The sequence below is a fragment of the Artemia sp. Qi Xiang Cuo genome, chromosome 21, assembly GCF_049724085.1.
Source record: "Artemia sp. Qi Xiang Cuo chromosome 21, ASM4972408v1, whole genome shotgun sequence".
In the NCBI taxonomy this organism is placed as follows: Eukaryota; Metazoa; Arthropoda; class Branchiopoda; order Anostraca; family Artemiidae; genus Artemia; species Artemia sp. Qi Xiang Cuo.
Genome location: NC_142814.1, coordinates 14,457,672 through 14,484,210, shown reverse-complemented (window position 1 = coordinate 14,484,210; position 26,539 = coordinate 14,457,672). Strand labels below are relative to the sequence as shown.

At 32.5% G+C, this 26,539-nt stretch overlaps 1 protein-coding gene across 2 annotated transcripts in view; it reads left to right on the top strand.

Annotated features, from left to right (window-relative positions):
* Positions 1-26,539, top strand: part of Pka-C1 (Protein kinase, cAMP-dependent, catalytic subunit 1) — a 464,283-nt gene that overhangs the window by 376,491 nt on the left and 61,253 nt on the right. The window contains exons 5-6 of one of the 2 annotated variants that reach the window (XM_089107085.1): positions 4,928-5,026; positions 11,424-11,506. In XM_089107085.1, coding sequence (XP_088963211.1) covers positions 4,928-5,026; positions 11,424-11,506 — 182 coding nt within the window. Of the gene's footprint in view, positions 1-4,927; positions 5,027-11,423; positions 11,507-13,955; positions 14,039-26,539 lie in introns of both variants that reach the window. The other variant, XM_089107084.1, reaches the window with a different exon arrangement.

Sequence of the window (26,539 nt, the reverse complement as noted above, 5' to 3'; positions counted from 1 at the left end):
GTGATAAAGAAAAAAAAAATAGTTACTTGCTTGCGATTTTTTCATAATTTCTTGAATGAAGTATCTGTACTGTATATCCAAGAGGTGAAATCAATAAAGAGTTTGTTACTTACTTACAAATATTTTCATAATTTCTTGAATGAAATTTCTGTATTGTGTATCCAAGAGATGACTTCAAGAAAGAAATTGTTACTTACTGAGAATTTTTTCATAAGTTCTTGAATTAAATTTCAACATCGTGTATCTAAGTCATGTAAACAATAAAGAGTTTGTTACTTACTTAGAATTTTGTCATAGTTTCTTGAACGAAATGTCTTTGTTTATCCAGCAGGTGAATTCAAGAAAGAATTTGCTACTTACTTACAATTTTTTCATAACTTCTTTAATGAAAATTTCTGTAATGTGTATCCAAGAGGTGACTTCAAGAAAAAATTTGTTACTTACTTACTTACAATTTTTTCATAGTTTCTTAAATGAAGTTTCTGCATTGTGTATCCAAGAGGTGACTTCAGGGAAGAGTTTGTTACTTGCTTACAGTAGAACTATTCTAAAGAATAAAGACGGGTTAAGCTTAAAGATATTTATTGCTTAAATGTATTAACAGATTTTTTTTTTTGAGAAAAAACAACAACAAATGTTTACATAAAAAAATAGTACTTAGAGTTCACTCTTAAACATCCACAAACGATGGTACCATGATATAGAATAGTTTTTAACATGTCTTATGGATTTATCACGATCAGGTATGTTCTTAGGTATCCACTACGCGAAGAACCTAACCTCGTCTTCAGGAAGGTGATAACCCCCTTCAAATTTAGGACACTTAAACTCTTCTAGATTGAAAAGTGGAATCCTAGGGTCACACTTTTGAATTAAAACTTTATCTGTAGGTACATTGCCCTTTACGTAGAGCGCTTCTACCCCTAAAAAGCTGCAAATTTCACTGACTTCCTCCTGAACATTTCTCAGTTCCCGACCAGCATTATTAAGTGGTGTAATTACTCTATCGTAAAATCCCAGTCTGTTTATATGACGTAATGTAGTACTCCACAAGCTTTTATCATACTCAAACATGTTATAGTTCACTATCCAATGATAACAGTCAATTTCTTCGAGTTCCATAGACAATAATAAAAATGCACATTCAAATAACACCACAAGATGATTTTTTTCAAACTGATAAATTCTGTGTCATACAGTCCTATCATCTTGGAAGTTATTAATGTAGTTGTTAAGTAGAAAAATACTTCATCAAACTTTTATATCTTCGCTCAAGGTTGAATGGAGTTATGGCTTGGGGGATGAGTCATAAAATCATCTGAATTCATTGTGGGGAGGAGTCATAAAACCCCTGGAAGTCATTGCGGGGAGGAGTCATTGATCTCTCGGTAACTGATAAATTCTGTGTCATACAGTCCAATCATCTTGGAAGTTATTAATGTAGTTGTTAAGTAGAAAAATACTTTATCAAACTTTTATATCTTCGCTCAAGGTTGAATGGAGTTATGGCTAGGGGTATGAGTTCTAAAACCATCTGAATTCATTGGAGGGAGGAGTCATAAAACCCTCCAGGAACCTAACACCCATGAACATCTAAAAAAACTATGTCTGAAAACCCAAACAGCTAATTAAATATTCTAATTCATGATTTCAGGCATGTAAGGCTCAATAGTAACCGAATCTCTATTCCTACAAGTTAAGTTAGAATAAAATAATGTTGTAATTATATTGGCTTACACTGAAAATAATTGAACAGAAGAAATAAAATCCAGATGAATGTTTACATGGAGCCTCTCAAACACCCGTAAAGCTATTTTAAAAGGTGTACCAATTATTTATTTAACAGAAATCATGGCTTTTTTAATGAACAAAATATAAATAAGAAAATAGCACGTAATAAAAAAACAGAGTCCCTCAAATCCCGTAAAGCTATTTTAAAAGGTATAAGAATTATTTATTTTACAGAAATGCTCGCTTTCAATTGAACGGAAAAAATATAAGAATTATTTATTTAACAGAAATCCTCGCTTTTTTGAACGAACACATTGTAAAGAAAAAATCACACGGAATAAAACAACAGAGTCCCTCAAACCCCGTAAAGCTATTTTAAAAGGTATAACAATTATTTATTTAACAGAAATCCTCGCTTTTTGAACGAACACCATGTAAAGAAAAAATCACACGGAATAAAAAAACAGAGTCCCTCAAACCCCGTAAAGCTATTTTAAAAGGTATAAGAATTATTTATTTAACAGAAATCCTCGCTTTTTGAACAAAGACAATGTAAAGAAAAATAAAAAGGAATAAAACAACAGAGTCCCTCAAACCCCGTAAAGCTATTTTAAACGGTATAACAATTGTTTATTTAACAGAAATCCTCGCTTTTTGAATGAACACCATGTAAAGAAAAAATCACATGGAATAAAACAACCGAGTACCTCAAACCCTGTAAAGCTATTTTAAAAGGTATAACAATTATTTATTTAACAGAAATCCTCGTTTTTTGAACGAACACCATGTAAAGAAAAAATAACACGGAATAAAACAACAGAGTCCTTCAAACCCCGTAAAGCTATTTTAAAAGGTATAACAATTATTTTTTTAACAGAAATCCTCGCTTTCAATTGAGCGGAAAAAATATAAGAATTATTTATTTAACAGAAATCCTCGCTTTTTGAACAAACACCATGTAAAGAAAAAATCACACGGAATAAAACAACAGAGCCCCTCACACCCCGTAAAGCTATTTTAAAAGGTATAACAATTATTTATTTAACAGAAATCCTCGCTTTCAATTGAACTGAAAAAATATAAGAATTATTTATTTAACAGAAATCCTCGCTTTTTTAACGAACATCATGTAAAGGAAAAATCACACTGAATAAAACAACAGAGTCCCTCAACCCCCGTAAAGCTATTTTAAATGGTATAACAATTATTTATTTAACAGAAATCCTCGCTTTCAATTGAACTGAAAAAATATAATAATTATTTATTTAACAGAAATCCTCGCTTTTTGAACGAACACCATGTAAAGAAAAAATCACACGGAATAAAACAACAGAGCCCCTCAAACCCCCGTAAAGCTATTTTAAAAGGTATAACAATTATTTATTTAACAGAAATCCTCGCTTTCAATTGTACGGAAAAAATATAATAATTATTTATACAACAGAAATCCTCGCTTTTCTAGCAAATACCATGTAAAGAAAAAATCAGAAGGACTAAAACGAGAGAGACCATCACACTCTTTAAAGATATTTTAAACGGTATAAAACTTATTAATTTAAAAGAATTCATCGCTTTTTTAACGAACTACAAGTAAATAAAAAAATCACACGAAACAAAACAACAGAGTCCCTCAAGCCCCGTAAAGCTATTTTAAAAGGTATAACAATTATTTATTTAACAGAAATCCTCGCTTTCAATTGAACGGAAAAAATATAAGAATTATTTATTTAACAGAAATCCTCGCTTTTTGAACGAACACCATGTAAAGAAAAAATCACACGTAATAAAACAACAGAGTCCCTCAAACCCCGTAAAGCTATTTTAAAAGGTATAACAATTATTTATTTAACAGAAATCCTCGCTTTTTGAACGAACACCATGTAAAGAAAAAAATCACACGAAACAAAACAACAGAGTCCCTCAAGCCCCGTAAAGCTATTTTAAAAGATATATCAATTATATATTTAACAGAAATCCTCGCTTTAAATTGAACGGAAAAAATATAAGAATTATTTATTTAACAGAAATCCTCGCTTTTTGAACGAACACCATGTAAAGAAAAAATACATTTCCGATTCGTCGTTAGGCATTTTTCAAATTTATAACAAATTACCTGAGTTAACAACTCCTTCGGGCCTCCAAAATTGACCCCTCCCCTCCCTGCACTCAGAAATGGGGGGGATGAAGAGAAAGTTAGATCCCATCTTAAATTGACAATACTTATCAAACATCAGTTGTGTATTATACAGATCATATATCTCATTACCACTTTTTAAATATTAATCAAATAATTCTGATTATAATGTCCGATTTTTTGTTTGCTTTTCAAAATGTTCGTATTTTGAACTCTGTCAGTTAACACTAAGCTGTAAATTGGGTAACCCTCTCGCAATAACAATCCAATTTTTCGTCTGCTTTTCAAAATGATCGTATTTGGAAATCTGTCATTTAACACTAAGAAGTAAATTGGGTAACCCTTTCGCAATAACAATAGGCTTAGCAGTGATTAAATCTCATTGTCGGCGACAATTCAATCAGATCAGAGTTGTGCAAATGGAAATACCTTTTCGCAAATTGAGTTAGCTTCTATTTCATAGAAAAAATATTTGAATTCCTTTTATTCAAATCACCTATCAAGTTATCAAAAAATATATGAACTAGAAATCTGGTCTGTAAATTGTGTCAGAAAAAATTGTCCGTTAAAACTTTATTTTCAACTAATTCATCCGGGGTTTTTCACAAGCAATTCGTACTATCCTCGCTCGTCCAATTTGCGAATCTCATTATCCCTTTTTGCAAAAATGTCACAAAGATATGTATACCATGAACTAGAAATCGGGTAAATTGCGTCAGAAAAACTTGTCCTTCATCAAAGTGAAAGACAAGTCCTCAACAGTATAAGACCATGTCTGGTTGGCCTAGAAACATATCTGGTTGGCCTGGAATGTGAGGGAGCTCTGAATTTCTTTGAAAAGGTGTCAAGCTTCTATTGAATAATATAGAAATTGCTATACGTCCGAGCAAATAGCATTGAAATTGCTATACCTCCGAGCAAATTCCATATGTGGTTACTACTCATAAGCAAAGAAAAAGAACTCACGATATGGGAAATTCTTTTTTAAATGCAATATGTGGGTACAGTCTAAAGCCCCGATCTTCATTTTAGCTTGTTATTAATTTGTTGTTGTTGTTGTAGGTTGTCAAGTTAAAACAAGTGGAACACACACTCAATGAGAAGAGGATTCTTCAGGCAATTAGCTTTCCATTTCTTGTTAGCTTGGAATATCATTTTAAGGTAATTAATGAGTAATTAGTGTTGTTACTCAATGCTGTGAAAGATATAAATACAAGAACGGCTGCTCCCCCTTTTTTCAAAAGCATTACTACACAGGCATAGAGCCACCCCCCTCCTTCAAGACTAGTCTGAACTCCCCCTCCCTCCCCTCCGGGAAAAATGGAAAAGAGGAGCCTAGAAATGAAATTTTTACCGAACTCTAACCCACCCTCCTCCTCCACACCGTCCCAATAAAGATCATACCTATACGCAAATCTGATGATAAATAATCTCATTGCAACAGGAATTTCTGGCCCAGCAAAAAAGCAGAGATTTCAACAAAGTTGAACTTTGACTTTGTTAATTTTTCTCTTAGCTCACTCTACTCTAGTTGTAACCTATATAGTTACATTCAACGAATTTCAGTTCAAAGTTAGAAATATAATAGGTTTTGAGAGGAAGATTTTCTAAAAAAAAAAATGTGAATTTTTTTTATTACCAGTTCTAAATATGTAGAATTTTATAGAGCTTTAGTTCGAATTGTGGAGCTAGCTACCAATGCCCCTTGACGCACGAGAGGGATTACTTCCATCTAAAAGGTCAGTTTACCCTTCCCCCTTCTTATGAACAATTGACATTCAAAATAGTCTATTTATGAATCACTTAATATGTTAAAAAATTGGCGTTTAATAGTGAAGAAAGAAATGCACGTTTTTGAGCGATTTTTCTTAATAACGTTGCATCACTATAAGAGACTCGAATCCTTCACTTTATACTTCACTTTACTTCACTACTTCACTTCACTTTACTTCACTATACTTCACTTCACTTTATACTGTAATATAACGTCCCTAAGTTTTATGGACCGATCTGAAGAAATTCTATTTTAATTAGCTATTAGCTTCAATAATTACCAACGATTCTTATCTTTATTTCTCTTCCATTTACCTTCAAACCCAATTTTTGGGGTCTTTATTTCTTCTATCTTGCCACGCCTCTATTTTGAGCATAGGTATGTATTCTTATGCTCACACGAATCGGGGCACTACCCGTCCAAAATCCTTAAATTATTATGGGGCGGCTACTGAAAGGCTGTTTATCAGCCTCCGCTTTTCCTCCTTCGCTTTTCCTACATGTTTTGACTCCGTTCACCTCCATCTTTATTCACTTTTGTACACCTTCCTCTGTATTAGTTTCCTCTCTTGAGATCCAAGGAAATAAAATGTTGCCATTCCAGTTTTGCCACAAAAAGAATTTTCGGAATTATTTTTTTAATTTTAGGGCAAAACTTTTCAAAACTGAAGTAGTTCAAAAACATCATAGTGCTAAATTTATGTGTTTTCTTCATGATATTTATTTATTTCATTTATTAATACCATCAGCGTTAAGCAAACTGAGACTTTGCGAAATAAAAATTCATATTTTTGTCACTATGACAGTCATAAATTTGTTCCTATGCACGTTCCTCAAGGTCTGATTAAAATGTAGAAGACGGTCTCTTTGCATCAGAAAAAAGACGAAGAGGCAGGGGGAGAGGAAGATGAAGAGGCAGGGGGAGAGGAAGGGTGAGAGGAAGGCGAAGAGGAAGGGCGAGAGGAAGGGGGAGAGGAAGATGAAGGGGGAGAGGAAGATGAAGAGGAAGGGGGAGAGGAAGACGAAGAGGAAGGGCGAGATGAAGACGAAGAGGCAGGGGATGAGGAAGATGAAGAGGAAGGGGGAGAGAAAGACGAAGAGGAAGGGGGAGAGGAAGATGAAGAGGAAGGGGGAGAGGAAGATGAAGAGGGAGAATGAATCAGAAAAAATCAGAAAAAAGAGAAATGTCTTTATTGTTCATTGGTATCAAGTCATGATATTTCCGCCTAATCTTTCTAAATCTTATATTCTGAAGATCTCGTGAAAATGACATATCGATCAAGAGAAAAGACCTGACCCTAGACGAAGGAATTCAAATCTTATCCACACTGAAAATATAATTCCTGGTTTACAAACCAAAAAAAAACTGGAATTTTAACTGGGAGCAAGAAATGTCTGGGGGGGGGGTACGATTAAAAAGATCCTCAAAAATAGGTAGATTAAGAATATAGTCATTTCGGAGAAGGAGACATAAGGGGAAGAGGAGGACAAAGAGGGAGAATGAGAGTGAGAGCGAGAGAGAGCGCTAGAGAGCGAGGGAGAAAGAAAGAGAGAGCGAGAGAGAGTGAGAGACAGTGAGAGAGAGCGAGAGAGAACGAGAGAGAACGAGAGAGAGACCATTCACAAACCTTCAGTTCTAAATTCTTTTAATGGTTTGAACGGGCTCGTCAAGTGGAAAGCATTATCCATAATACTCAGTGTGGCAAATTTGGAAGGACAATAAAGTTTTCTCCTCTTTTTCTTGTCTCTCTCGTATAACATAAACTTTTTTGTTGTTATCGTTGTTTTTTTTATGTAAACCCCCCCCCCCCCCCAGCCTAGAGAGAAGGACCCTTTCCGCTTATCATCCGGAACTTGCTTCTTGCATGACAATGGCAATTGTCAAAGTCTTTAGACACGCTACGGTGACTCTAAAGACCGCACATATAACAAATTAGCTGGCGGGTTTTTAATAACATACTTATATGTTATATGTTTCATATTATATTATATGTATATGTTTCAGTCAAATTACATCTTTTTAAAAATATACTTAATAGTTACAGTTGGCGAATATTATTGCAAGCAATTTCATGTGTCGAAGGATTGACATTCAAATAAAAAAAGAAAAAAAGATGGATTCGAGTCTCCCGTGATGCAGGATAGTTTAATTATTGTTTATTTTCGATGTTATTGATTTTAGTGGATCTCACCTTTTCTTTCAAGAAATAACCAAACTGCTTGATATTTCATATATATTTTTTACTCTAATATATATATGTATATATATTTTTTTTCTTTAACAGAAAACGGTTTATGTGAAGGATTTAGAAGTTTCTTTTCAGTTATAGTACCAAGAAAATCAATTTTTTTTCTATCCCCAGGATCCATCCAGGATCCATTCATACCTAAAACTCTAATTTCTAATATTTAACTTTTAGTTGTAATAAGATTATGAAGTTCTTTGGGCAATGCCACATTTTGTCAGTGTTGCCAGGGTGAAACGTACAAACAAATAAGCGAAACTAATTATCTAAGTTTGATAATGCTGTTTGTCTGTAAAAATTTAAACAATCTATTGGTTCCCAAAGACAGCTACAACCTCAGAGGAAAGCTACATCTCCTTGAGCTGTTTCGCGCCGTATGTCTTTAGCTTATTGTTTATTGATTTGCCACCATCGTTTCTTTTTTTTTTTAATTTGGTGCCTTTTACTATCAAAAACTGTAATTGACCAATCAGATTTCAATTTCTGTTACTCTCCTTGGTACTTCAAACTGTTAACGAAGGAGCAGTTACTGAAAGCTTTTTGTTTCTTCTTTTCGAACTTTTTAAATTCCTTTCCACCTTTGCATTTTTTCCTTTTCATTTTAGTTATTGTTATTTTTTTATTTGTTTGGTTATCCCTCTTCAATATCATGCTGTGGCATTTGGAGGGGATGTGTTTATGTTATGTTCTTTTAAATAATTGATAATAAATTAAAATTAAATTGCAAATATCAGCTCTGAGAAATAAATGAAAAATAAATAAACAAACACTAATGAAAATGAAACTAAATAGTTTCAAATAAATCTTGGTAAACTTGAGTGATTATATATCTTTCTTTAATGTTTTTTTGTTTCTTTTTTCTTTTCAAATATTGACAATCACTTTCTAATAAAAAGATGAGTAAGAAAATAAAAACTCATCATTGCAAAGGACCAAAAGTTAAAATTAATTTTTAATAATTAAAATTATAATTTTAAAAATTAATCAATTAATTGATTAAAATTCAAGTAATGATGAAAGCCCACAAAGGCTTTGTTGTTCGCCGTTGTATTTAATGATTAATATGATTTCAAATTAATTGAAATTAATTTAAAATTAAAAGTAATCATAAAAGCTTATAAAGGAGTAAATATTTACTGTTATATTTTTAATGTAGGAGTAAAATATTTTATATTTTTAAACTTATTTTACTGCTTGGTATATAATATTTTATCATTATTCATTTTCATCATGAGAGCTATGATTTGTCTGAAGATACGATGAAATTGGTTAGAAAAAATATTAAAAAAACATTATTTTAAAATACATGTTTAAAAAATTCATGTTAAACTTTATTTAGAAATACAATATTTAAATACATTATTTAAAAAAGAAAGATAAACTTAAATTTTTAGTGTCTTATTCTTATTACTTAATCAAAGAAAATGGTAGAGAAAATGTTTTGCGAAATGTAATTTTAATCAGATTAATATAATATAAAATTTTATTAAGAAAATATAATTTTAATCTGATTAAATAATTAATCAGACATTTAGCTGCAAATGTTTCGCTGTTAAGGAAAGGTAAATAAATGATGTTAATATATGATGTTGGCTATGTATATCATAATTGGAACATGGTGTCATCCGGGTTTCACACTGGCGTGAATATTCCTTGTAGGCTAACTAAAGTTGTTGTGATTAGACAATTATTAAAATTATGTTAATAATTTATTATTATAATAACTATCTTAACAATTATTTATTAAAAAAAAAAATACCAGCTGAGGTCTATCTAGGATTAAATCTTATGCTATCTAGCCTGTTAAAAGCAGATTTGTCCCCAAATGGCTGAAATTATTTGCCCATTTAAATTACGAAGAAAATTTTTGTTTAAAAAAAAAGAAGAAGAAATTAAGGTTTATGGATATGATAATTAGATACAAGAAAACAATTCTAGTTCTTGTATTCTTGTCTAATTCAATGGAAAATAAGCGTCGTTGATGTTTCCAGTTTTTTTTTTAATGTAATGTTGGGCATGCATTCGAGCTCAGACTTTTAAATTCCATATCCAAGACCGTCCTGACTAAAACTATGGGGGTCCTAATCGTGAGGAGCTAGTTAAAGTTTTTCAAGTACGAAAAAAATATATATATATTTTTTAAATGGAATACTTAAAAATGTCAAAACTATCGTATAGTAAAAAGAAAAAAAAACTTTTTGGTTTAAAAAACCCAGGGATATGAAAAAAGTAACCTTAATTTCAGTCTTTTTATTTGAAACCCAGTATGACAGATAAGAGGCTTTTGTATAAACTTCTGAATTTTGAATATAGGGCCTATATGTATGGTCCCATATACAGTGGTAATTCTGGCCTCTCTTGCCCATGGGGCAAAATTCTGATTAACGTCCCTTCTCTCCAAAAATGTTTAGGCTAAACTAACAAAATTTTCATTTACTAACAAATTTTTATTTATAAACAAAACATCCTTTTTATTTAAATCTACCTAGAATTAATTAAATTCGGTCTGCTTACTTTTATTTTCAAGGAATAATGATGAAGATATGAGAAAAATGAAAACATCTGATTCAATTTGCTTATACTTACTGCCAACTGCACTCTCTACTTTATTTTAACAAAAATAAAATCTAAAAAATTACAGAAGGATTATAACTATTCGATTATTTGTTTAAAATTTGCAGCCCTAAAGTTTCTGCGCCTGGGGCCCAAGTGCCCCCTCCCTAAAACCACCTTTGCCCATCACTTCAATGACCAATAAGAATGTATTTCTATGGGGTCAAGGTGTTCATTAACCACAATCCTTTCGATGTTGTCCCCCCCCCCTTAAAAATAATTTCAGCTACCTAACGTGCCCTTATTTTTAATAACATTTTGAGTCAATTATCTGTTTCATTAGGACAGCTCAGTTTTTCCATTAGATATTGATTGATACTTACTTCTTCATTAATTTTTTTTGGCATTTCTATGTATGTTTGTCTGAAATATGATAAAAATAAATATATAAATAAAAATAAATATGATAAAAAAGTAATATGATAAAATAAAAAATAAATAAGAAGTTCTTCATATGCAGTTGTTGATTTTTTTCGACCTACTGCAATGATATGTGTGGGATCGGTAAACCTCTGCCCCCCTCCCGAGTTTGAGGAACTTGTTGGTCTAAGGTTTTGATAGATAAAAAACAGATAGCTTAAAATTCGATTGAAGCTTACAAGCGATTCTGAACCTAAAAGCTAATTGATTAATTATTTTGTCAATAGTTGTTGCCAAACAAAGCTGAACTCATCACCACCTCCATATTTGCTTGATCAAATTTTACAAAACCTGCTCGGCGTAAAATCTCGAGTTATGAAATTTAAAGTCATTCCAATCATCGGCTACACCATTAAATATTCGGTGGAAATTTTTTATTAAAAAAGATGAGAGCTATCCGATCTGTTACTAATCTATCAATTCCGATTGGGTCTATACCATGTCCCGTCTGAAACCTGGATGATGACCTCGCCACTGCTGTTATTTTAATATATTCCTGTTTTCAGGATAATTCAAATTTGTACATGGGTTTAGAATATGTCCCAGGCGGTGAAGTATTCTCTCATTTACGGAGGATTGGCAAATTTAGGTATTGAACTTGGTGAAACGTATTTTTTTTCTCTTTACTATGCCCTTATCTAGATGACCGAGCAGCTGCACAATGTACTGCGCAACTTCTAATGTTCTCTTAATTGTTTGGTTATTATATTACTATCAAGCCTTAAGCTAGTTGAGTTGATTTGCTCAATATAAATAGAGGAGTTCATTCCAGTTTAGGGTCAAATAACGACGAAGACCACACTGCTTCTCCATCATAAAAACAAATAACAGGTAAAACAGTGAAGAATTTCTAAGACAGTGAAACTTGCTCAAACCTCAAATCAATATTTCGGCCTTATATCCAAGGGCCGTCCTCAGCAAAAGACATTTTGATACAAATATATTACATTTATATTTTAAATCCTGGTTGAAATTCGTTGAAGTAATGATTCTGGGATTGTTTTCATTTTTAATTTAGTTTTAAAGGTTGTATTTTACTGTAATTTTAATTTTGTTTATTTATATTTACATTTTATTAAATATTTTATTGTATTTATTTATTAGTTAGATTTGCCGAGGACAGCCCTTGAATACAGGACCGAAATATTCAGTTGAAGTTTGAGCAAGTTTCACTGTCTTAGAAATTCCCAATCACTTTTTTTCCTTTTTCAGTTTTGGCCATATTTCAGAATAACACCTTTCTTTTGTTTCTTTTTTTTCTTGGTCAATTGTAAAAAAGACGTGGAACTTATATTATTTTAAACTTTGGGCTATATTCATCTTTCAAAACAAATTAGTTTAGTTCCTAGTTCTGCGTTAAAGGTCCATTCTTATTGCAATAAGATTTTTTTTTCTAATCAAACTGCTAAGATCTTACTATTCTATAGGGATGTGCACATGGGCACGGCATGGGGTGAGGTTCTTTATCCCATGATCCCTCTCCCCCTTTAATTTTGAGATGCTTTCAATTGCCCTGGAACTTACTGCCTTTTTGTTTTTTTCTCGTGACCTTTTGGCTGATCCTGGCTGAATCGGTATTGAGCGTAAAAAAATAGTTTAAAGTCAGATCTTAGCAGTTTGATTTAGAAAAGGGGGAAGAGGCTTTGTTTTAATTAAGTTAATAGTAGCGGTTACAGAACGTAAAACTACAAAACTTAGGCAATAAGAAGTTTTTCCTTGGAAGTGGGGTATGACATAATGAAATTAAGTGTTGTTTAGGCATAAATATTTGTTTATCTTTTAATCTTTTTCATACAATTTTACTTTTTTTTTTAGGGGGGGATACTCAAGCTATCATGAGAGGATACTTTATATATATATATTATATATATATATATATATATATATATATATATATATATATATATATATATATATATATATATATATATATATATATATATGTATATATATATATATATATATATATATATATATATATATATATATATATATATATATATATATATATATATATATATATATATATATATATATATATATATATATATATATATATATATATATATATATATGTGTATATATATTATCATCCCTCACCCCTATGTAGGTATGGCTATGGGAAAGAAGCAGAGGGGTGATTCTGTGTGATGATTTTAAACTGGAATTGGTTCTATTAAGTTAGTTGATCGTAGCATGTGTCATCTAGTCTAATTGCTTGTGTCATCTAGCGGAGGGCAATTTAGCTAATCTTCTGCGAGGCTTTTGGAATCAACTACAACATTTTCCTGGTGCCCATATCTCACTTTTTATGTAGAATGGGCGTGGGCTACAAAATGGGCTACAGAATGGGCTACAAAACGATCATTTGTTTTTTGATCAGCTTTCTTATGATGATTAAAAACTGCTTTATTTATTTATATTCAAATAGCTTTCTTTCATTAAATTGCTATTAGGTATTGCAATTTCTATGGAATATTTCAAGCGACTATATAGGGTTCTAAACCATTCCATATAATTGTCGATTTTAATGATTTTTGAATTTCTTTGATTGCATAATTTATTATTTTATTGGTTTATGTAATATAGTGGCCACTGTGCTTTCTAACATTAACTGTGTGTTCATGCTGTTATCCAAAATTCCTTTTCACCTTGTATAACAATAAAATAAAAACCATCTCATGATAAATTTTACTTCATTTTTTAAGTGTAGAACTGAATTTAATGAAAGTTGAATTTTTATATATTTAACTGTACAAAAAACATGATTTCAATTGTAGCATCATTCTGAAGCTCAAGGTTCCTTTTTCTGTCTACTCCTGTAACATCTACCCCAAGTTCTTGCCAAAACGTCATGTGTCTTTACAAACTTGAATTTGGAAAAGAGTTGTTCCATTCCAAAAACTTCGAAGCTGTGTTTTGGTCAAATTTCTATTTCATCAAAACAATAGAAAAAAAGTATTATTTAGATCAAATTGCAGCTTTTAGAATTAGTAATAGCTGTAGAGAATGTTGCTTAATAATATTTTTATCTTTAGGATAATTCGAATTTATATATGGTTTTGGAATATGTGCCGGGCGGAGAAATGTTTTCACATCTCAGGAAAATCGGACGGTTTAGGTTCGTTTAAAAATTTTCTAACCTCATTCTGCTTGATACGCACTTTCTGTTTTGCTATTTCTTTGATGGATTCTGAAGGGGCCTCTGTTTTTAGCCCCCTCCCAGATTTAGAGCCAGTTAATTCTCATCAGCTGGCTTATTAAAGGAAGGTCATAAACGATATCAAAATATAACTTCAAAATTTTGCTCTTTATTAGAGAGCTCAAGTTGGTAACATATTGTAAGCTTACCTTTTAAAATATTAAACAATTAATTTCACATTTACCAATTTTCTGCCTAAGTGCCGAGGGCATATCTAGGATTTGTGTTCGGGGGGGGGGGGTTAAAAAATACTTACAAAAGGCACCAAAAACTAGTTTATATGCATTTTTGCTAATTTTTTACGGGTGGGACAAAAATTTGAAAGGGGGGGGGGGGTTCAACTCGGTAACCCCTTCCCCTTAGGTATGGCCTTGCTAAACAAATAATCTTTTTTTTTAAATTTAGCCAATCGAAGTTTTTCCGTACCGCTGTGGGACAAGTAACGTTATAGTTGAAAACAGGGAGTATTTAGTTTAAGTGTGAAATTGTAGCCTAATAAAATTACAGCCCACTGCAATAGCCCATGTTTAATTGGGGCTTATACCTCACCGTAAAGTTTCTCGTTAAATACAGGACTTTTATGTATTAAAGTGATATATATTCAAAAACACTATTAAGATAAAGAAGAGGTTGGTGGGGCATGGGCCCTATTTAGTTTACAAGAAATGCAATGACGGTTTTAAGGAATGACGGTGTCAATAAAGCAAAAATTTAGAACGATATATATTCTATATGTTTTTTGAAACGGTAACTTGGCTTAATCTAATCTTAAATACCCCGAATACTATTGTTACAATTATTATATATACGGTAATATTTTGTAGTATAAGGGTGTAGTCACTTAAAAAGACCAACTGTAAAAGTTGTACATGGCAACACTCCTCTGAAGTACGGGGCCTCCAAAGTCACTGTGCTTAAGTGTATGCATTTGCTAACTGTCATATAGTAGTGTATGTGTTTGTTTTTTCGATGCAGAGGTTGGTAAGAATCTTAAAAACAGAAATATCCAGTTATTGTTAGTTTATCAATTGTTTATAATTACTTTTGAGACATCCTTTGTGTTTTGATGTATTTTTTGACATTTCAGACGCTTGATTGCCCCTTATCGTTGCATGGTTCAGGTCGCCCCTTTAAACATACTTTTTTTTTTAATTTATGTTTTTTCTTTGCAATGCACATATTCTTCAAAACCCCACGGCTTGTTTTTTTCAATTCTCTACGATTCAATTCTAATTTTCTCAATTCCTCACCATTTAATTTTCTTTTTCTATATTCTCTACAATGCAGTACATTTTTTCAAGTTTATGCGGCTTTTTTTCGACAATTGTTGTAAGCTGATTAGAAAGGTAATTTTACGCTACCATGGGTTTAACAGGAAAGAAAAAGAGCTGCTAGTCTCACTTTGATTGCAGTAATTACCCAGCGAAATTATATATATATATATATATATATATATATATATATATATATATATATATATATATATATATATATATATATATATATATATATATATATATATTATGTTATGTTCGATTTAAACCACTGACTTTAAGAGACAGCAGAAACTTTGAAGCCCGAAACGCATATCGCTTAAAAAGACAGGCTCTTGATGGGATTAAGGGTTTTGTTTACTGTGTATTCCGAAGTATTTTTCTGATTACTATAGGAAAGAAACTTCGAATCCGCCTAAAAACTGGTTTTTAGATGTACCGAGTACGACAAGAGTCATTTTCAAGTCTTGTGGTTAAAGTCAAGTTTTGACTAAGTGTTCGACTTGAACAACTGGAATCGCAGTAGTAAAACTCTGACATTAGCAAAAAAATGGATTTTTTATATGTAAATTCTTATTTCATTGCTATGTAGGGCGCATATTGAATTTTCCATACTATTTTCTTAAATTACCGCACTATTTAATTTGTATTGGAAGCTGATTAGAAAGGTAATTTTACGCTACCATGGGTTTAATAGGAAAGAAAAAACTGCTAGTGTCACTCTGATATATATGTATATATATATATATATATATATATATATATATATGTGTGTGTGTGTGTGTGTGTGTGTGTATATATATATATATATATATATATATATACAACATAAAATTCCGGCAGCACCTACAAATTAGGCAACTGGTCAAAATATTACTTAAATATTAAAAATTTTATATATATATATATATATATATATATATATATATATATATATATATATATATATATATATATAATATATATATATATATATATATATATATATATATATATATATATATATATATATATATATATATATAATTTTTAATATTTAAGCAATATTTTGACCAGTTGCCTAAGTTTGTAGGTGCTGCCGGAATTTTATGTTGTTTTTTTTTCTGTGGAGCAAAGTGTAAATAATTTTTTTTCTAAAATAGCTTGGCTTTAGGCTTTATTTTCTGATTTTGACTTAATTTCGAAAGTATTGTAAAAAAAGAATTATTCCTATAAAACTTTCCCATTAAAACTTTTAATTTACCGTTCGACAAGAAGTACAAAAAAAGTGCAACACACTATGAAGTAATATTTAACAACAACAAACAATTTTCAACAACATCACAAAGATCAAATCAACCAGTAGCTCAAGTTTTCATCATATCATATACGTTTTCTGGACAATCCAAAGGGGTGCTCCCTAAGACGAAACTGATTTGCAATTTTAATGCTACTGAATCGACATGCTAACTATGTTAGAAATTTCTATGATTAAGCATAGAAATTACTAAAATCAGCCGCACAGCTACAATTTCAAGGACTGGATGACCCCCCCCCCCATTTTAACCGTTTTACACCGATTACTGTGAGCAGTCGTAAATTCAGTTTTTTTTATATTATAACTAAATGAATATTCTAAAAGAGTCTAGTTTTAATCAGTTTAATCCTACTTAATCCCTTTCCCAGGATTGCCACCAATAAAAAAATCTTGGCAAATCGGTTAACATTGCTAAGAGAAAAGATGATTTAGAAACAAACATACTAAATTGGAATCTTCAATGTAGCCTTTTTAGCCAATTTAGCCAATCTAGCCAATTTAGGCTTTTCGCCAGTACCATCGAAGTGGTTTTCAACTAGTTGAACTGTACTGGAAAGTTTAAAATTATTTGTTTTTGGTTTTAAATAATCAGCCATCGACGCCGTGGGATGTATTCGAGCATCGTTTCTGGAAATTTCTTGCACCAGGTGTAAATTAGTTCTTCTATCAGGTGTGATTTGTGGTCGACGACACAGTACTCTAATGTTTTGACATCCTCCATCCATCTCTTCCTTGATCTTCTACCTTGTCGAGTACCATCTATGTTACTTTCTGAAGAGACCTTTGAAAGCCCATCAGTGTTCATTATCTTTACACGTCTGAGCCATCGTAGCTGCTGTCTTTTATCCCGTGTTCAATATAAAAAGGATAAAGGTTAAAGATCCTACTGAGCCATTGTTGGCGCAGAGGGCGTCGAATCGGTGTTTCAATTGCTGGATCTTTTTACAGGGACAAGTAGCAAGCTTGTCGCCCAACCTTGCTGCGGTAGGGTTCAAACCCTGGGCTCAGTAGTGCCAAGTAGAGCATCAATCCACTGTGCTACAGCAAAGTCGTCTTCAATATAGAAAAGGGAAAAAAACGTATATGCAGAATATCGTGGTTGTAGCTACTTTTCTTGATTTTCAAGCCAATATATATATCCCTTGTTGTTCAAACCAAGGGACAGCAAGTTTCCTTTATAGGGGTTTCGGACAAGGCGGTTCTAGTAGTGTATTTTTTGTTTTGATCTGACTCTATTTTTAGGAGTTATGAGTTATTATATTTCTTAGTGTCGGACGCGATCGTCTCTTACTAGGTTGCTAGCTACCGCTGCAACCCCGATTGCTATCATTAATTGCAATTCATTATTGAATAATTACTTTATTGAAAGCCGTTTGGACAGTAAGTCAAGTCAAGTTTGGACAGCAAACTTATTTTTTTGCGAGTAATTTGAAACATGAAAGAAATGGTCGAATTCTAGTGGTCTGACTTTCCTTCGTTGTACGCCTATGTTGTTTTTATTGTAGCAAAATTATATTTTACATTAAAGTAAAAAGAAAAATACATTAAAGTTATTGATGCAATGTACGAGAATAATACTGCTGAGGCTAAGATAGGAACTGAGGTTAGTTGCTGGTTTCGTATTAAATCAGGAGTTAGGCAGGATCGTGTTCTATCCCCGTATATATGGATCATTTTGATGGACTTCTTCTTACGGAGCATAGCAATGGCAATTGGAGAACATGGAATTAAATGAGGAAGTAAAACTTTCCCGGACTTAGATTAAGCTGACGATATAAGCATCCTAGATGAAAGTGTGGGCAAAATGAATGAACTTTTAGAGATTTTGCGAGTTCAGGGATCGATCAACGAAAAGATCGATCAAGTGGACAGCTTCACTTGCGTGGGTAGTATTATTAGTAAAGGCCGTGGGTTCAGTGAAGATGTTAAAAGTAGAGTAGTCAAGGCCCAGGGTTTTTTTTCACAGTTGAAAAATTTGGAAGAATAAGAAGGTAAGTGCGAAGCAAGAATAGAATTTTGGAAGCTACTGTGATGATAATGGTCAAGTATGGTTCTGAAGGTTCATGAGCGTTCCGAAAAAAGGATGAAGATTTGCTAGATGTTTTCCAGAGAAATTGCCTGCGGATTGTTCTGGGTGCCTGACTGACTGACCGTTTCTCAAACAGTAGGCTGTGCGAAAAATGTGGTTCAATCCTGCTTTCTAGGGCTATAACGAGAGAAAGGTTGAGATGACTAGGGCACGTTCTGTGGGTGAAGGATGACAGGTTGCCAAAAATTATCCTCTTCTGCCAACCGTCCAAGGCTAAAAGGAAAGCAGGCTGTCCTCGGTTTGGGTGGGAGGATGTTGTAAGGAAAGAATTAAGGGAAATAGGAACTTCTTGGGAGGGTATAAAGAGGGAGGCTTGGGATAGATTGGGCTGGTGGAGGAGCATGCATAGCTGGGTTGGCCTCACGCGGCTTCGTGCTGCGGTGAGTTGTTAGTAGTAGTAGTAAAATTATATTATTTTGTAGCACCATAGCACTTTAAAAAAAAAAAGTTCTATCAGGAATGTTTTCAATTTATCCTGATAGATAAATACACCAGGAATTTTCTATCTAGAAGAACAAATTGCGGTTTATTAAACTGTAACGCATAATATACAAATTATTAGCTGCAATAGTTTTGAATAAATGCTATTGAACGCAATTCAATACTTATATTTGTCTATTAAAAGCCAGAAATTAAAAAGATTAATTGCGATAAGCTTATTGAACCTACGGTGGATCTCTGGAAGCATGATGTTTTTGGAAAATCCACGGAGATTTTTCGAGAAAGGGATTTTCTACGTGGAGAATTTTCTATGGGGAAGAAATTTTACAGGGGAAATTTCACACGGAGAGAACAAAACGTGATATCTCATTTTCTCACTTACAGGACATTTTTTGAAATGGGAGCTCTAGAATATCTTGGGAACTCTTCATTGGAATGTGGTCTGTGTATTACACTCTGGCGCATTTCGAACGTCAGAAGATGGAGCTCATCTTCAATGTTTATTGTCTAGGCATCGTATCTGTATAATATAACTGAAACAGTTATATGGAATTTTTATTGGAATTTTTATGGAATTTTTATGGAATTTTGAAACAGCTATGGAATTTTTATGGAATTGGAGTTAAAATCTTATGTTGGAATGGAATTTTTATGGAATTTTTGTGGAATTTTGAAACAGCTATGGAATTTTTATGGAATTGGAGTTAAAATCTTATGTTGGAATGGAATTTTTATGGAATTTTTGTGGAATTTTGAAACAGCTATGGAATTTTTATGGAATTGGAGTTAAAATGGAATTGGAGTTATGTTGGAATGGAATTTTATATCGAATTTTTATGGGATTATGTCGGTGGCTTTAGTGTTTGTAGAAAGTTCTTTAAAGCAGTAACTTGGAAGAAATAAATGCAGTTTTGTGTCGAGTGGCAGTTGTTGGATGCCATGAGACTTATGCCACATAAATATCTCCGGTTATTCTATGAACTGTCTGGCTGTGGCAACTAATTAAACTTCTTACCTTTAACAGTTTGGTTAAAATTCATAGGTTTAGAATGGGGGTTGGATTCCCCTCCCACAAATTATAGTCCACAGTAAAAGTTCTATTAAGAGCTATTTTTTTAAACTTAGAAAGTTCTTTAAAGCAGTAACTTGGAAGAAATAAATGCAGTTTTGTGTCGAGTGGCAGTTGTTGGATGCCATGAGACTTATGCCACATAAATATCTCCGGTTATTCTTTGAACTGTCTGGCTGTGGCAACTAATTAAACTTCTTACCTTTAACAGTTTGGTTAAAATTCATAGGTTTAGAATGGGGGTTGGATTCCCCTCCCACAAATTAGAGTCCACAGTAAAAGTTCTCTTAAGAGCTAATTTTTTAAACTTTTCAAGGAAATAAGTCCTTTTTTTGCTTCTAAATGTATACAGAGAACCAGAATTACGCTCCCCTGATTGAAAGGTATACCATTTGAATCAATTAAATGCACTTCCATAGATTTTGAAGCTTCCTGAATGTCTCTATTGAAAAGAGCCTTAAATGAGAAAAGCCATTTACGCTCCACTAGCCCTCCTAGCCCTCCTCGATCAAATAGCCCTCCTCCCTAATAGCTGAGGTACAAATATACAACGTACTCAACTTTTTGGAACCCGGAATGAATCAATTCAGTTAACAAAATACTAACAGAGAGCTTAGGCAAACTGAAACTTTTTTCTGAAAAATTATAATCAGCCGTTTGCCTCCCGAAATTTTCATGATTACACATACTGGAGCGTAAAATATAATAACATTTAATTTTTTATAATCATTTGTCTAAAAATTTTTCATTTATAAACAATGGTCATTTGTAGACTGCTCTTATGTTTGGTATTACCTGATGTTTCCAAAAATCAAAGTTAAATAAACTAAAACGTAAAAAAGCTACAAGTGCTCTATTAAATGTTTAGATTAGTTCCTATAAATATTATGAGAGGTCATCAATTAACAACAATCAACTTTGAATAACTAACTGGTTTTTGCTTGATAATATGGGAATGAGAGATAGGATCCTAATATATATAATAATTTTGACAATGTTTGTTTAAATTTTCTAAAAAAAAACATTCTACATGTTGTTTTTTTATTTGTAAAATTCGATTTCAATATTCAAAATGTCTGTTTGAAAAAACTGCATTGTAAAAGAACTTAAAAAAAAGGGTAAAAGGGGGTTTCTTCCTTTTCAACGTTTATTTTGAGGGGTTAGCTCAAATTAAATAAAGCGTGCATATTTTCAATGAATCGTAGCATAAAGTTAGAATATTCATAGCTAATGCTTTCGTTTTGGACCAAAAGGGATAAAGGATTAATGAATGCTAATATATGTTATAGTTTTGACAGTTTTTTTGTCTATCAACAATAACTATATCATTAAAAAAAAATTCAAGACTATTCCACATTTTTTTCGGTAATTTAATTAGAAATTTATTGTAATTAAAATCTCTAAAGCTGTTACGTCTAGGAAAAAGATGTAGGAAGAGTGAAAAATGTCCTTTTAAGGACTCTGATTACGTCTGGGCGAGTATGAGGTCCAGGGTAAGGGGGTTACCGGGTTTCAACCTCCTCCCTGAAATTATTGACTGACTCGTAAAAAGTAACAAAAATGTATAAACAAATTTTTGATGTGATTTATTCTTTTTTGTTTGCAAAAACCTCCCCGAACAACATTCCTGGATGCATCGTTGATTGGTTTCACATTAAGTAGACATATGACACTGGTTTACATAAGGCCTATTCCGAATGAGATTTCGCTAACACCGAAGTATAGCTAGTGCTAAATTGAGCCAACCATATTTTTCATGGAAAACTGATTAGCTTAAAGCAGCGCTATTTAAATTTCAATATTAGTAAAATCTCCGTGTGAATGGACATTCAAGGCCCGTAAGATTGTAGATTCTTTTCTGATTGGCCGATTGTTTTAAGCTCCACTAGACCGTTTTACATTCTCACGTTTTGCAGCTTTGTTTAGCTGCCGTATACATTGGCTCGTAATTTTTTTGGAATAACGAGAAGTTCGGAATATTTGTTACGGTGAAAGACCGAAATCTGTTGAATGTCCATAGTCACCGGTGAAAGTCCTAAATGGATATTTAAAAAATATTTCGGACATACGCCTAGCGACTATGCGTTTGTTGACATTCACCATGCACTAATGGTGAATGTTGAGCATTTATGAAATTTATACTTATGAGATTTTTACCTAATTTCTAACCCATATCTGAGATTTATAACCTAACCTGCTACCATCAAAGCTTGCATAAACTGCCAAAGCTGACTGGTCAACAAACGCATAGTCGGTTAGTTTTTGTCCAAAATATTTTTTAAATATCCTTATTTCGGACTTTCACCGGTGAATGTCGACATTCACCAGATTTTGGTCTTTTATCGTAACATATATACAGGCTTGTACGTTCGGACAGATGAGTATAAATACTTTATAATACTTTAAATACTTTATAATGAATATAAATATAACTGAGTTGATTACGAAAGAGCAGCTTACGTTAATTTGGTCATGTCAAACAAATGTCTTATAAATAGACTCGGAGGAAGTGTCACTCAGTTGCCCGCAAAGGGCGATTTGCCCGTTGCCTCAGTTGCCCTTTGGTGCACAGAATAGTAGAACCCCATAGGTTGGACCACGGTCGATTCTAAAACTTGGCCCTTATGAAAATTTTGAAGATTTTACTTTTATCTAATTTATTTTCGTATAATAGTACTGTGCAATTCTTGAATCTATTATATGATTGCTAAGATTTGTAATGAATTTCTGTTGCAAATATGCCATGGTTTTGGAGCCTGCAAGTAGGCAGACGTTTTTGGAGAGAGGTTTCAACGAACGTCAAGACGAACGTCGGTGTGGGCCCGAGTGCCCCACTGTGCCTACGCAGCTGTTAGGGAGATATAAATATGTTTACAGTCTTTGCTGTTGTTGAGTAAATCAAGAAAAACTAGAATTTATGCCGAATTCTTGAATTCTTTTTTTAGAATTCTAAAAAAAGAATTCTAAAATTTTTTTTTTAGAATTCTATACTTAAAACTCGTTTAAGAAAAGAATTCTAAGAATTCTAAAAAATTCTAAGAATTCAAAAAATTTTTTTTTAGAATTTTTAGAATTTTTGCCGAGGAGTATCCAAACTGGAAGTTTGTAATAATTAATAATTATTAATAATGTATAATAATAATAATAATTAATAATAATCATTAATAATTAATAATAATGTAATAATTAAAAATCGATAAAAGTTAGTGTTAATTATTACCATTTATTGTTAATTTATTAGCTATAATTTTAAAAGAAACTTCCATTTTAGGACAGGTTTTAAATTATCTCTCCACCATTACTGCGCATGAGATTTGTGCTGCCTTGTTGGTTTTTTGTTTGAATTATCCGATACTTAATAAGAGTTATTCAACAAATTCAAAATACTAATAAATACTCCTCTACGTAGTTTGTTATGCTTTGTTACCAGATGGGGCATAGTTGAGATGTTTAAGTGATATTTTATTTCGGAGAAGGGTCATGGGTTCGAAACTATACAGTAATTGTCAGACAACAGGGAAAATAAAATCATAGAACAAACAGTAAATGTCTCAAAGAAGTTCGGGGAAGGGGGTATATGGGGACAAAGACTCACCATGTACGTTCCTGGCACATGTTTTGGGGTTGCGAATGAACTCAACGAGTTTTAAGTATAATGCTAGGTGGAAAGTGTCAAAAAGTGACTACAGACAAATTTCAAAATTCATTCATTTTTCATTGTAAAGTAAATAGAGAGGTCAATATCTTTGCTCTTCTGAGGTTAAAGTCTGCAGAGTCTCTGTCAAAGTCTAGAATCTTGTTCGTGTTTCCCTTATACTCGTACGTTTGTATCGTACAAGTGTTGCGGCTCCAAGAATACGGAAGTTATCCCTTCGGAAGCGTTTCTTGAGCATTCCAGTTCTATTGGTATACTCGCCTATTGTCATTTGGGTTTGTTGTCCCTTCCTTCTTCCTCCCAAGAGCCAAAAGAATCCTACCCTTAAAAATCTGTATGAATATAACCCCTTTTAAGGGGAACTGACCTAATTTCTGGCAGTTATTTTTGAAACTTGACAACCATTTCAAGAACAGCTTGAGCTGGCTACCACAGCGCTGATCTGAAATGTGGAAGGCATCGCTATTCTTGAACTTTCTTAAGTTAGGTGACTTGGCTGGTTTGGCTTTACTTTGCGGGGATGAGACAATTGTCAGTGTTGATTAGTCTTAATAGTAAAATGAGTACTTGTTAATTGTACGGAACGCACTCAAGAATTTCGCTCTGTAAGATCTGACAAGAACCGGCTTGTCTGTGCAATCGAATAATTTGCTTATTTTGAGTGAGGAAAACTACGATGTTGGTATGTTTTAATTAAATATTTAATATATAGAGGTGGTTAAGAGTTAGACTAGATTAGGTTAAGCTAGGTTTTCAATATAATGCGCTGTGAGCGGCCTGATTTCCATAATTTTCTTCTGTAGTTCCCGTAATTTGGTTACTAAAGTATTATATTTTGGCATTTTTCATTAGGATTAACCTAACTTGACTTCTTGGGTGTGTCCTGTATAATTAACAAGTACCGTAAAACGTTATTTCGAAAATAAATTTATGAGAATTTAGGATTATTGCCTTAAACCCCTCATAACTGATGTCAGACCGAAACAAATATCCTCGCTCTATATCCTAGATGGATTAATTTATGCAAATAAATTGGTTTTCTGTTGTATTATTTACTTTTACCGACGATAGTAAGGAAGATTGCTTCTATTTCCTGAAAATAATGATTTTGAATATATTTATTTTTAATATATTTCGTATTATTTCGATTACCTGCTGTTTTGCGTTGTAAATTACTCACAACATCCATTATACAACAATTGGAAATAAAGTAGCTAGAAAAGGGGATATGTTTATTTGGGAACGTATCGACTTGTGATGAAAGGAAAGGGTACAGTCACGCTTAATGGTACACAGCGCTATAGACTGTCGAAGGAATGCAGTGATGGAGACCCGTAAAGTGGGTAATTGCTATCTAAATTGATCGAAGAGCGTGATTGCTCATTAAATGTACAATATTTAAACTGTTGTTTTTTGGGGTTTAGGGGGGGGGGAGGTACCTAGGTTAGGCTACGTATTTAATATATGCTATGCTTTACCTCCCCCCACCCCCTAATGTGCAAATATATAGCCCAAATTTGTTTCTAAAACATTATATATTCATCCTATTTTTTTTTTTGATTAGCATTAACCAAACTTGACTTCTCTCGTGTGTACCATTAAGCGCAACAGTACCAAAGAAAGATTACCACATTTCAAATTTATGAAAAAAATAAAGTCAGCTTATGTGCGATTAAATGTTTTTATTCCCTTTTGTTGGACTATATTTGAAAATACAGTGATCGAATTGTCTGCTTTCGAAATGCATTTTATAGAACTAACTAGTGCGATTAAGAAGAGCCATAATAACTTTGATCAAATTAAGGGTTAAATATTACAGAGCCAGTTTTAGAGGGGGGAGGGAGCATTTATTTTAATGGTGCAAATTTCAAATAAATAATCTAACGGTTATAATCACTTTGCAATTTTTGAAATTTTATTTTATTAAAACAAAGTAAAGGGTGTAGTTAATAAATGGAAATATTTAAAATGTTATTAATTAAAGAATAAAATAAAAAAATTGAATAATAAAAATAATCAAATATTCAATTAAAAAATTAATTATTAATTAATGAATAAATCGAAATTAATTTTGTTTATAAATAAATTATTTTCTAATTTAGCTTGGAAATTTTATGGGAGACGGGGTGGGGGTGCTAATCAAGATTTTGCCCAGGCGCAGGAGAGGCCAGAACTGCCACTGAAATCATATTACCATTACCACCCGATGTTAATAGCTCGGTCCTTTGACGTTTGCAAATGACCTTTCGCGCTTTTATTACTTTTTATAGTCCCTGTTTTTACTTTTGTTTTGCTTTCGGGCCGTTTTTTTTCATATCATCGCATCCCGATATGCAAATTCATTCTGTTGACAGCTTTTCACTAGATAGCTATTTTTTGAAACCTAATTTTGCACATTCATTAAAAGTGACAAATTCATCACTAGAACTGATTTAATCACTGTCTTTTGCTTTTAAGAACGAAAAAATGTCCCTGACTTGAGATCATCTTATTCTTTTAAATGCAAGGAAGTGATGGATGCCTGATTTACTGAAAGTTTGAATACGCTTCAATTGGATTTAATGATTTTTATCGACGGTTATCACGCGACAATAC